The sequence below is a fragment of the Polistes dominula genome, unplaced genomic scaffold (assembly GCF_049000335.1).
Source record: "Polistes dominula isolate Pdom_NZ unplaced genomic scaffold, Pdom_raw_medaka contig_24, whole genome shotgun sequence".
Taxonomy (NCBI): domain Eukaryota; kingdom Metazoa; phylum Arthropoda; class Insecta; order Hymenoptera; family Vespidae; genus Polistes; species Polistes dominula.
In genome coordinates this window covers 5,563,419-5,576,471 of record NW_028301150.1, presented here as the reverse complement: position 1 = coordinate 5,576,471, position 13,053 = coordinate 5,563,419, and the positions used below count along the sequence as shown (strand labels likewise).

At 35.4% G+C, this 13,053-nt stretch overlaps 2 protein-coding genes across 3 annotated transcripts in view; one reads left to right on the top strand and one right to left on the bottom strand.

Annotated features, from left to right (window-relative positions):
* The window catches only part of LOC107065519 (chymotrypsin inhibitor), a 132,037-nt gene that overhangs the window by 38,228 nt on the left and 80,756 nt on the right, over positions 1 to 13,053 (bottom strand). The window contains exon 1 of one of the 2 annotated variants that reach the window (XM_015319282.2): positions 5,906 to 6,045. The exons of the other annotated variant lie outside the window; for it this stretch is intronic. Coding sequence (XP_015174768.1) covers positions 5,906 to 5,910 — 5 coding nt within the window. The 5' untranslated portion in view covers positions 5,911 to 6,045. Of the gene's footprint in view, positions 1 to 5,905; positions 6,046 to 13,053 lie in introns of those variants that run through there. 2 annotated transcript variants of the gene reach the window in all.
* Positions 6,950 to 13,053, top strand: part of heca (hdc homolog, cell cycle regulator) — a 165,029-nt gene continuing 158,925 nt past the window's right edge. Inside the window, exon 1 of the mRNA XM_015319279.2 lies at positions 6,950 to 7,773. Coding sequence (XP_015174765.1) covers positions 6,950 to 7,773 — 824 coding nt within the window. The remainder of the gene's footprint in view (positions 7,774 to 13,053) is intronic.

The window sequence follows — 13,053 nt, the reverse complement described above, 5'->3', positions numbered from 1 at the left end:
CCGGGCAATGACGGCCCTGAACCTAGACCTACACCCCCGCTTTCAGCGTCCCACGGTCAATCCTGTGTCCCCAACCTTCAAAGCTCACCCAACCCTTACTCCCAGCAGCAGCAGCAGCAGCAGCAGCCTACAACCTACCTACCTACCTACCTCCTACCTCGTCTCATTATATACCTTGTGCTGCCGCTGTAGCGCCACCATTCTCCAGTCCTATCGACTTTCTTTCTCTCTTGCTTGCATTAACCCACACACACATTGTCTTGCCGTTACTATCCAACTACGTGTTCCTTCATTTTTTATATACAATATTTTACTAAACTATTATATTTATTATATGCTATATTTATTACTAAATTTTCAATATATATATTTCAAAGCTAGGATAAGTCATCGGGGGATGCTCACTTTAAAACTTATACATCCTAAGCGATACGTTACTTTTTCCCCCTTGCGTATGTAGACTACGGAATGAAAATTTCAACTAGCGATAAGAACTACTTTCTTTGTTCCTCACTCGAGTGTATGTATAGATATATCTACGTTATTCCCTTTGAGAATTTGATACGCAAAAGGATCTCTCAATGAAAAAAGAAAAAAAGGAACTTTCAATAAAACAAAAATACGAAAGAAAGCATACAACTTCGTACGTTGTCATGCGAATATGTAAATATACATATACGACGTTGCATCCCTTTATTCTTATTAAATCAGATGCGCGTTACCTTTTTTCTCAACTACATCTTTCGTAACTTCTCCCCCTTATATTCCCCCGTTTAAAGAATGCGAATATTTTTTGTTAAGTCGAACAGCGGTGTTCCTCCTTAAGCGCGAAACGGGACGGACCGTGTTCCTTTTCAGTGACATCTGGTTCTCCCGTGGCCCAAAATCTCTCTCTCTCTCTCTCACTCTCTTTTCGTTTCTTCTTTTCCTTCTTTATTCTCAATCTTCTATCCTTTTCTTCTTCCAACGGTGGCCATTATATACCGGCTAAAGCCTCATTCATGGTCACCGTTCTAGAAACCCGAGCCGATCAAAACAACTTTTTCATAGGGTACCCCCTTCCTCCTCTCGAGGACGATGGATTATCCTTCCTCTCTCTTTCCTTCTCTTTTCTCGTATGGTGCCCTGATTTTGCGTTCCCTTTTCTCCCGTTATACGTTTCCGTCGCAACCTTCTCGGTTGGTACCCGATAGAGAAAGGAACTAAATAAGGGAGAAAGAAAATTCGTACGCGCTTACGTAGATACGTACCTAGGCCCTAAAATTTGGATTCTCCCCCGTTTTAACAACAACTAACGTTCAAACTTTCCGACCCCTCTGCCCTCTCCTGCCTATTCTCCGTTATAGCCCTCTCGTACAATATTTACACGTTTCGATAAACAGCAGGATCCTTTGTAACGAACGAATCAAATTCGTCGCCGACTGCGTCTTATGTACCCACTCGACCGCCCTATAAATCTCAATTTTTGATTCTGTTATTCATCAACGACAAGTTTCACATCTGTGTCTATGTGTGGGTCAGTAAACGAGCGAGCATATAGTGTATTTTCATGAGATAGAGAGGAAAAAAAATAATAAAAAGGAAAAAGAGGGGTCACGGTTGACGGCGGTGGACGATTTGCGGCCGATACGTCACGTAAAATGTTTCGAAAGTTCGCACGCGCTTTTTTTCCTATCGTTCCCAAGTTCCTTGAAATTTATCGATTAGATCGTAAAACTTTGAGGACCCTACTCTCTTATGTGTATCTCTTACATAGACCTCTGGGTTCCCCTTAATAGAATTGACGGGAACGTAAAAGATGGTACTGTGTAAAAAATTATTTAAATAATCGCGTTATGTTGTATCGTATATTTTAAATATAAATGTAAATATAAAAAGGATATAAAATGAAATACACATTATCAATATTTATTTATGTTAACTTAATCGTATAACGACATTACAAGTATGACGTCATATAAATATTTAATAATAATTATTATTTTTATCGATATCGAAATCGTTGTAATATTGTGATGGAAAAAAATAAATAAATAATAATTAATAGTTAAATAATATTTTAAACACTAACGATCAACGATCTATTAATCAAATAATTATTACACAAATAAAAAAAAAATTATTAAACATTAGGAAAAAAGAAAATGTTTATATCTTTGATCAAACTCAAATGTGTTCCAGGTGCTATTTTTATCGAAACACGTATACGACTTTCTCATTTTTATGCCACTCGGTGAGAGAAAAAAAAAGGAAAGAAGGAGGGGAGTGAAAGAAAAAGAGGGAAGAAGAAAGAAAGAGAGAGAGAGAGAGAGAGAAGACGAAGAGAATTGGGCGGTTTCGTGTTACGTAACAGCTTTATGTTCCACCGATAAAGTTATGTAATGTAATCTAATACGTATTTCGTGTCGTTTCTTTGTCGGCGACAGCGGCATATAGGAAAGCATATCGAACATGACGCGTAGTACACATTTTTTCATCTTTGATCGGTATACTCGTTTTTGATTTGAAATTAGTTCTCAATTACAATACCAATCGCGTTATCAAGAAGACGTTTACAAATAAATCTTAAAATGTATAATCAATTTTATTGCGAAATTGTTCATTTTACACTAGTATAATTCAAAGCTTTATCAAAGTGGGCGAGATAAAAAATATTGATAAGATTCTGTTTACAATTAAACATTCAAAATTGTTGTCAAATTTGATTAGACATAATAAACAAGTTATATGAATTATATGAGTATTCATTTCTCTTTAATTTGACTTTTTTTGCTACTACTGAAAGTTTTAAAAATGTGTGATAAGCATGTGATTCTTATTATCAAAAACTCACTCATATCTGATTATTAAGGGCTTTAAACGATCTTGTGAAAAATTCGAGATCCGTATAACGATGTTTAAATTAAATTAGTGTTACTCACAGCATGACGCGGCGCCGATATAAGAAAAGCAAAAATAAATAAAGAAAGAAAGCGATCGATCCGTGTATATCCGGCGACCGTTGTTCAGTCCGATGTTTGTGCTTTATTGGTGAGAACTGAAACGAGAATTTCTCAGAAGTAACGTAACTAATCGACTAAATAACGTATATAAATAAAATGGTGATTAATGATTTCGAGGGCTCGATTGAGTGCGTGCGTTCTCGGAACGCTTCTATATTCTTTCACTAATTTGACAAACGAGTGGGAGACTGTTTTAAATGGAAATTTGATATACTGATAAGAATTGGTAGTAATCGTGACAATTTCCGTTTTAACAGGAAAAACTAACATTTTCTTTATCTATATTTTAATTCACTTTTTTGTTTCAATATACATTTAAAATCATATACTAAAATGTAATTATTATTTTACGTTATATAGTATAATTATATTGAAGATTATAAAAACGAAATGATATCTTCAGTTTAATCTTCTTATTTTATTATGCAGACTATAAAGCTTATCATTTCGTTCGATGTAACAGATAAGTCGGATATGTATACATGTAAGTAAGTATTACTTGCTTGCTTGCTTGCAACTTAATCCAATCTGTAAATCTCTTCTTTAGCTTACGATCAGAAGAAAAAGAAATATTCGATAATATTTCCTTTCGAGAAGAAGCTTCAGATTATGATAGATATTTTCTCGTGAATGAGTATACATATATGTAAATACGATTATCGTTTCTTTCCAATTTGATATACCATATGCATGAGTTCTTTATAAAATACGCATGATTCACACGTTTATTAAAAGCCATTCGTGTATCAGTGAAAAAAAAATGAAAAGCGTATCTATCAGTTTGACATAATTCAAACACGAGTCATGTGTATCAAATATCGTTGAGTCTAAGAAATCATCGATATGATCATTAATTTATTTATTTATTAAATAAAAAGCAGAGGGAATTTAATTCAAATATAAATAAAATAACTCCCAATCGTAACGATTAAAATAGTAAATACAAGTGTTAAAATGAAATGACGATTTTTGATGGAAATAATTGAAAGAATTTTCAAAAAAATATAAAAAATGAACGAAGTATTAAGGAAAATAAATCTCTTTAAGATCATCGAGTATTATTTAGATTTATGGTAGTTGTGTTTATATTGCAAACAACGAAATTTGAATATTAGGAAAGTATAAACACATGGCACAACATCAAACATTCATTCGTTCTAAACCTCTGAATTGAAATCGTGCAAGACGATAGGAAGTTTTCGAAGAAATCTAATTCTAAATAATGGGACGAACTAAACAAAGTAAGAAGTATCACGAAATTGACGTAATCTAAGGAGTCCTCTCGTGTCCAGAACAATCGAATAGACGAAACTTCGTGATATTCAGCACGTACGCGTTAAATTAAATTCTTAGAATAACGATGTTGGTTAATTACTTAAAAAAAAAAAAAATGACAACAAAATTGTCAAACGATGAAAATTGTTTTTATTGCTTTATTTTTTTGTTTTTTCCTTTTACGGCTTTGTCTTTCGTTGTTTACTTTTCACCTTATATACTACGAAGTAGATGTTCAGAACGTTATCGACGCATAAAATTCCAACAAAAGAACTTCGGATATTCTTACGTAAATAAACAAATCCGAATAAACACAACGTTCTCTTTGAAGAAATTTTTTCTTCCGAGTTCTGACTCTCTTTCTCTCTCATGTCAGATTAGTTCGAGCGATACAAAACATTACAACGTTCTTTCCTCTCTCTCTCTCTTTTTTCTTCTAATTTTCCTCATAACTCGACGAAAGTTTCGTCAATTATAAATTTCTATACAAAATTCTTGCTACAGGAAATAAATGTTTATCCGACAAGAAATTCAAGCTGGATTAGAAAAGAACCAAAATTTTGCTTCAACGTAATACAGTATTGTTTTCGAACGTATCCAGTCGAAACGAAAAAAATTCCAATTGTTTTATGAGGACTAACCTGAATAATATATACAGGTATATACTATACTATACTTTTAACGAAACAATGGTTTCACGTAACACGCGTTCGTGTCAATAACGTCGGTAATGTTACTAACAACAACAAAAAGAAAAATAATAGTAAAAATACAAAAAGAAAAAGAACAAAAATGATCTCTAGTCTTGCAAAAAAGAGAGTATTGTCAAAAACGTATAGGTGATACAACAAGAGAAAAGACGGGATTACCTTTATACAATTTCCGTGTAACTCCATGTGCATGAGATAGAGAGAAAGAGAGAGAGGGAGAGAGAGAGAAAGAGAGAAAAATAGGTGGCTGAGAATCGCGTGTGACGCGCACGAGCGCGTAAGCACGCACACGCTCGTCGCGGATTATTCGTAGGGCTGTCGTGAAAAGTAAAACGCGTCGGACTCTTGGTAGATGCGATGTATACACATACACACATATGTACGTACCATACACGCGCGGTCGCTCACTCGCGGACGGGCGCGCGCGCGTATTCTCGGGTAGACTGTGAGAGGGTGGGTGGAAGGCAGAGGGTGAAGGAGAAGCTGCACAGCTCGCTCGCGAGACAAAGTGAGACGATTTGATCGGCACGCGCGTGCAAGAGAGAGAGAGAAGGTTGGGCGCCGAGAGTCGTCCGGAGGACGAGAACGGCGGGCATCGATTGGCGCGCTAGCCGTGACCCCCACCATGCCGCTTTCGCTTTCACCCAATGAGGCCTCACTTTCGCGCTCGCCCGCGCTTCGAGCCACGGCAGCCGGCACGCTGTCGTCGCCGGTACTCTCAGTGATTCTGGTGCACCCTAACGTGCGAGCGGACGTGCGACCCGAACGTGCGAGAGTACGTGTGCGTTTTTTTTTAAAAGAAAAAATAAAACTCTCGTCATTATTTCTCTGAGTTACGCACAAGATAGATAGAGAGAGGGAGAGATAAAGACAAATAAATAAAACATAAGAAGTAGCGAAAAAGTATAATAGACTTACCACATTACGTCTGTGGTGATTTTCTATCAGAAGTTTTGTCCTGGTGACATTCGTCGAAGGCGCAAAAAATTGATTTGAAAGTGAGAAAAAGAGATAGAAAAATTTATCCTTTGGATATTGCGTTTCATCGAACATCGCGCGCGCGCCCCTCACCGGTGACCCTGACACTCGGATACACCGGGTACATACGGCGCGCACGTCGTCTCTTGTACTCTGCAGCAGGCGGGAGAAGAAGAAGAGGAGGAAGAAGAAAAAGAAGAAGAGAGAAGACGGAAACAGCAGCAGAAACATCGAGTCGACCACTAGTCAGTCAGTCAGTCAGCTAACTAACCAACCAGTTCATCACACGTTCTCTATGGTCCGCGATCATTGTGAGAAACAGATCTAACGGTGTTACTTGTCACGTTCGATTGAGCCAATCATAGGACGAACATACTCAAAGTAATTCCTTTTAAATCTAATTTGAAGTTAAGTGCATTTAATAATTAAGAAAAAGCATTTAAATAATAACTGAGTACGTGCAGCTCCACTCGCGTAGAACGGTGTCGCCTCGATCGAGTTGACCTTGACTTTGATTCTTCGTCGATTTTCGCGATCTCGGTTTGCTGAATTGGTTGAGTCGAGAGGATTCATATGCCGGTTTATGGGGGTGAATGAAATATCCTCGTTTTCGAGTTCTCTAACTTCTAAATAACATTCCAAAAGTTGATCGCGCGTGCTTATAAGCTAGTCTGAAAGAGAAGAAAGAAAGACCACGTGACTCCATCCTACTTCTCGAACGTGGAAACGCAAAACGGGCGGGAAAATGACTGAGTAATTTAAAAGTCGATTACTCGAACGTTTTATAATATCGATACTTCGTCGTGTTTTTAAGCGTCTTTGTTGAACGTTAAGAATCAAATAAAACAGGGTATAATTTTGGACGAAGGAAGGTAATCGAATTAGAAGGAGAAAGATAGAAAATAGAAAGAAAGAAAGAAGAGACAGGCAAGAAAATCAAGAAAAACGGCTGCCACGGCTTTCGAGATCGGTTGTTTGAGAGCCATGGCCCCTCGGCGCCACGGCAATGGTCACGCTACTAGTGGCGGTGGCCTCGGAGATAACAACGGTGGCATAGGTGGGACCGGAAGCAACGACGCCGTTCAAATGGAGAATAATTTGGTTGTTGGCCAGAACAACAACAACAATAATAATAATATTAACAACGGTTTAAACAATCAAGGTACGACTCGTTGCTGTACACCGACGGGCGAATGCTTGCGCAGTGATTCTTTGATACGAATGAATGCCCTGCATGACGCGGTCAAGGTCATTTGCAATAACGAGAACTGTCCAGTAGGACAGTTCATGCATCGCGAGTGTTTCGATGCGTGGGAGCAAACGATCCTGACCTATCTTAAGAGCTGCGGACGAGCAAGAAGTTGGTCTGAGAGACAACGTCATCAGAATCTTTGGACGAAGAAAGGCTATGATCTTGCATTTAAAGCCTGCGGATGTCGGTGCGGACGTGGCCATCTTAAGAAAGACCTCGACTGGATGCCACCGGGCTTAGGTAACGCTCCAGGCAATCGTCACGACGAGAACGAAGCGAAGAAGAAAAAACGACGCAATCGACAAAATACTCGTCCAACTTTAGCCGTATCGGCCGGTCCACCCAATCACTCGAGTCACGTAGTTTCTACGAACGGACGTGGCACCACCGAAGCACAACTCATCGAGTCCGGACGCGGTAGGGCCGGTTCTCTTTCATCGAGTACCGGTTCGAGCTCACCACCGGCCACCAGCGAGCCCAGTGTTAGTCCTCTTCATCAACCTCAGGCCATCGTCAAGAAGAAAAGCAAGATTGACTTTTTTGCCGATCGAGCAAGGTTAGTAGTAATAACAATAAATGATCACCGACTAATCTAAGTACCGATACATTAACATTGGCAACAAGTAATTTTGTCTAACAATTTTTAACATTGTTTGTGAATGTCTCTTAACTAATATTTTTTCCTACTATTATTTATAACAATTTATTCCTTTTTTTTTTTTAATAATAAAATCTTGGGGTGATTCAATAATTAACAAATCAAGATAAATTATTAATGATCTTGTATTTAATAAATGGTTGTGTGTTGTTAAAATTTGTATAAAGACTATGCCGACAATAATAAAGAACACATTTATTGCTTATTATGTGTCGTTTGAAATTTGCCGCTGAATGAAAATATTTTCTTTGTTTCTTGTTCTCTTGCACACAAAACAGTTGCGTCTTTCCTCATGTAGCAATGGTTTATTTCATGTTGAACGTAGTTTCCTTTTTGGAATTCTTTTCTCTTTTTTTTTTTTTTTTTTTTTTTAAAGTTTCTTGAAACATATGTATAATATTCTTTGAGAGGTATTCGTATATTATCTAGCAACAGAAATACAGCAGTAGCAGCAATAGCAACAGCGTACTTGGCGATATCCTTGTAAAGGAGTCAGAGGCTCCTATCACTTTGAATCTTCTCGGAAACGTTAACGGGAGAACGTAGTTGAGGAGAGAGATTACCTCTTATAAACGTAACCCGATATATCCCTTAGGATCACTCTCTGTTAGCTTGAAATTTCGATCTCTCTCTTTCTCTCTTTCTCTTCCACTCCTATTCCTAGGATAGAATTTCGATAGAAGGATAGGTAGAAGAGTCTCCTTGATTTAAGACGATTGGTCCGTTTAACCTAGAAAAGAAACATCAGAACGCGATCGTTCGTTCAAATCGATTAGTTTCATTGGAAGTTAGGAGAATAAAAGAGAAAGAGGAGCAAAAGATTCTTTTCTACTTCGTTTCGAAGAACAAAAGAGCACTTGAGTAAAGAGAAGGAAAGCGGAAGTTCTTTCCTTCCCCCCCCCCCCCATTGAAGAACTTTCCAGACGAGCTTTCCGAGAGGCTTGAATGAAATTGCGAGTTCGTTTTACGAAACGAAAGAAAGAGAGAAAAAAAGTGTGTGTGTGTGTCGTATGGGTGTATATGAGAAAGAGAGAAAAAACACATAAGGAGAAAATATATATCAGCTATATATATGTATAATCATATGTCGTTTTGCGAAGGGAGAAAAGACGAGAAGGATAAAAAAAAAAAAGGAAGAAGATTACGATGTCGTCCTACCCAGGGCGTTTGTATGTGCTCGCGCGCGTTTCAGGCATATTCGTAGTTATCTTATTTTTAGATCCCGGCTTGGAAACTTGTCCTATTTTTGTTGTAGTTTCTATCGAATCGTTTAGATGAAGAAAAGGAACGAAGATGATCTTAAAAGCACACACCATAACAGCTTCTTTTACTATCTGCTGTTTACATTATCGTAGATTTTTTTTCTTTTTTTTTTTTTTTTAATAGAGCATAATATTCGAAAGACATATGTTTGTTCGATTATATGTTAGGGATTGTGTTTCTATTTTTTTAATTCATAATCAATCCATCGCGTTGATTCGAATGATTTTTGCACCCTAAAACGAGCCACATATATATATATATATATATATCTGTTACAATCTGCTACTGTTACTGATATCCTTTCTATTTGCAAGTTTGGTCTCGTGTTGCGATTAAAAAAGTGCGCACGTTCGTGCAAAAGAATAGGAGCCGTTTTCGTTTTCAACTCAAACATAACGACAAGAACGAATAATCACACACACAACGTTCCTCGAGTTCTTAAAACCACCACCATCGACATTTACCGAGAATTTTTGTTTTCTTCTTCTTCTTTTTCGCTGCATTTGAGCGTGTGCATCTGAACGAAGATATAGAAGGAAGAAGAAAAAGAAAAGATAAGAAGAAAAGGAACAGGAAAGGAAGAGAAAAAGGTGTAGGAAAGAGAGAGAGAGAGAGAGAGAGAGAGAGAGAAATGTTTGTGGCCTTGACCGTGGCCACCTCTTCAGGGCCACCAAGTAAAGGAGGAGCCCGATGCTCTAGCAGTTCTTCAAGGCCAACTGCATTGAATCACGGCACCACGATGCATTTAAAGAGGCAGAATGACGAGAGAGAGAAATACGTTTAAAAATTCGTACACGTTTTTTTTGTTCCTTTTTTTCACTCTCCCTTTTTATTTTTCAAATGATACTATCTACTGATCTTTTCTTTTGTACTTTTGATTTTTGTATCATTATATGAAATATTCGCGAGTTAAAAGAATTAATTTGATTTTTTAAAATTTTGTTAAATGTCTCATTGTCAAAATCGGTTTTATGGAAATTCAATATTTTTGTTTTTGTATTTAACGTAAGACCAATTTTCTTTCTCTAATCAAGCTTTAATAACATTAAAATTTATTTTTTAGTCACTTGATTATAAATGATAATATCATGTATTTTATTATATCACTCTTTCTTCTTTTGTTTGTTTCTTCTTTTTCTTATTCATTGTTTATTTCTGTAGAGAGAATAGTTTTAGCATATGAATGATTCATAAATCGATTTTAAAAAGTCATTTTTTCCCTCTTTTTAATTATACAATTTTATTGATTATAGATAAAAATAATATCTTTTTCGATTTAATTTACATTTTTGTTTTTCAATTCTCGTAGAATTTTTTTTTTTTTTAAAGATGTTACTGTTGCCGTAAGCCCTCATCCTTTAGAAACGCGAGTTTCCTTTTTATTTTCAATCTAACGACGTGTCGGTGGGAGAACGGGCTCGTAAAATTTCGAGGAGTTATCCTTTGTCTCTCTTTCTCTTTCTTATCTTCTATTTCACTCTCACTTTCTGTCTCACTTTCTCTTTCTTATATTCTCTACTTCCTTATCCCAAGCCCTGTCTCGCGACACATTCCTCCTCCTTTATGGGCTTCAATTAAAAGGAGGAGCTTCCTCCGAACTGCGCATTATCCTAAATCTTTCGGGTGGTGGTTGTCGAGAAGAAGGGGTCCTACCACCACCATCATCTCAACGACACATAAAGACGATGAAAAAGAAGAAGAAGAAGAAGACGGTATGGCACGCCTTGTTCCGTTGAGGGATCGAGAGGATAACAACGAGGATGTCGATTACCAATTCTAAATATCGTTGTACGTAACTGCGAAGGCACAGGCAGTCAGTAACAACACAGCAACAGCAGCAGTAGCAGTAGCAACAGAGGGTTGCTTACTCGTTGTTATTAAAGTAACTTGTTTTTTTTTATTTTTTTCTTATTCTAAACACCTTCCTAACGTTATTTTTACAAAAGTAATCATGACTTCTTTGTTTTCGTTTTATCTATCTTAAATATATCATTTACAAATTTTTTATATTGTCGATCAATCCTTATAATTTTGTACTATTTATCAGGATTATTGATAATACATTTTTATCCCTTAAAGTGCACACTTGGTGTTTGACACGCCAACAAATTTTTGATCTCTCGAAAACGGTACTGAATTCGAAAAAATGGGTTATTTGTCGCCATCTAGTGTTAATTCAGATGGGTATAATACTTATTCTATTTTAAAAAAGATGTATCAAACTACTTTTACAAAAATTGCGAGGTCTAAATATTAAATAGCGGCTTCAGTAATATCAAATACCCACAGTGCACTTTAACGTAATTTTAAAAAGTGTAAGTTTAAGTGTTATAATAGTTACACAAGATTTTCATTTTGTTCTTCTTTTTATCGATTAAATCTAAAAAAAAATTAATTTTTGATACACGGTTTTCGAAAATAAAGACCGAACACAATTACATGCGTTAGTTTGGATTCAGAATTTTTTTTTCTTTTTGCATTTTTTATTATTATTATTATTTTTTTTTTTTTGAAAGTAATTTCGAATTTTTGCGCTGTTATAGTTAACAAAAAATTTTTCCTGTTTTTTTTTTTTTTTTTTTTTTTAAGGAGTTTCTTGCTCGGATAAACAAGCCCCAAGCATTTAGCCGGTAGCGATAAGAAATTATCTTACCTAGTCACCTTCATGTTAGACAAATCGCAGTTTCACACGCCAGATAAATGCTTAGTATTTCTAAGAAACAAATGTTATCATTTTTTTTTTTTTTTTGAGGTATCTTTCTTAACCAAGAAATAACAATGACTGTAGCAAGTTGTTCGTAAATCTTTCGGGAAATATTTATTCATTTGTGTATTCACAAAGCTTTTCCTTTTTAATTTAATTGCATTCCTGCAATTCATTTCTTGTCTCTTTTGTCTCTTGTTAAACTCTTGTAGAGTTTATTAATTTTTCAATTTTTTTTTCAAATCAAAAATTTACTTTATTATAAAAAAAAAGTAAAATGTATCTTTAACTTTCTTACCAACTTTTTATTATTATTTTTTTTTTATATAAATGTTAACATTTTTAATAATAATTACAACGAGGATTCACGAGACCCTTAATTATATTGTTTTCTTTTTTTTTTTTTCATATGAATGAATTGCATAATATTGTTGAGCAAGAACATGAGGTGTGTTTAAGTAAGAGTTTGCAGCTTTAACTGGTATAGTAATTATCACTTTCTTCGTCTCTTCATTATCGATCGTTTCCAGTAAAGGTAAATGATCGTTACATGTTATTCAATTGTGTTCAGTATGATCAATCGACCGATCGATAATTCGTACCTCAAACATGGGAATTAACGCGTTGCTAGAAGTCTTTCGATGATCTTTACAATATTTTTTTATTCTCCTTCATATTTTTCCTACAAACTTAAAAATATATCGACGAAAATGTCAAGGTAGTTTTTTTTATTACTTGACATATACAAATTACGTAAAATTTGATACGTTGGTTTATGTAATACGGTAATACAATGATTATGGTTAAACCAATCATAATTTTGATCAAATTTTTTGATTTATTTGTTTTATTATTAAATTTGTATGGGGTATTTTTATACGAATTTTGAGAATAATTCTATGATGAAAAATAATACAATATAATGTGTTTTATTAAAATAAATCATTTAAAGTTTTGTTCAAAAGTTAGAACATAAATTTTAAAAATATCTCAATGTACTGTTGAAAATGTATAATAGTTTGACATCGTTGTAGTAGTATGTTTTTTCTGACATGATTTTTATTAATTTTTACAACTGCATTCTTCATTCCGTTTTACAATAACATTAAATATATCTATAACAGTTGCATAAGATTTTTCTTTTACATCAGTTTCTTCTATAAATAAAAATGTAAGTGGATGAATTAGGTTGCCAAACTATTGTTCGGAGA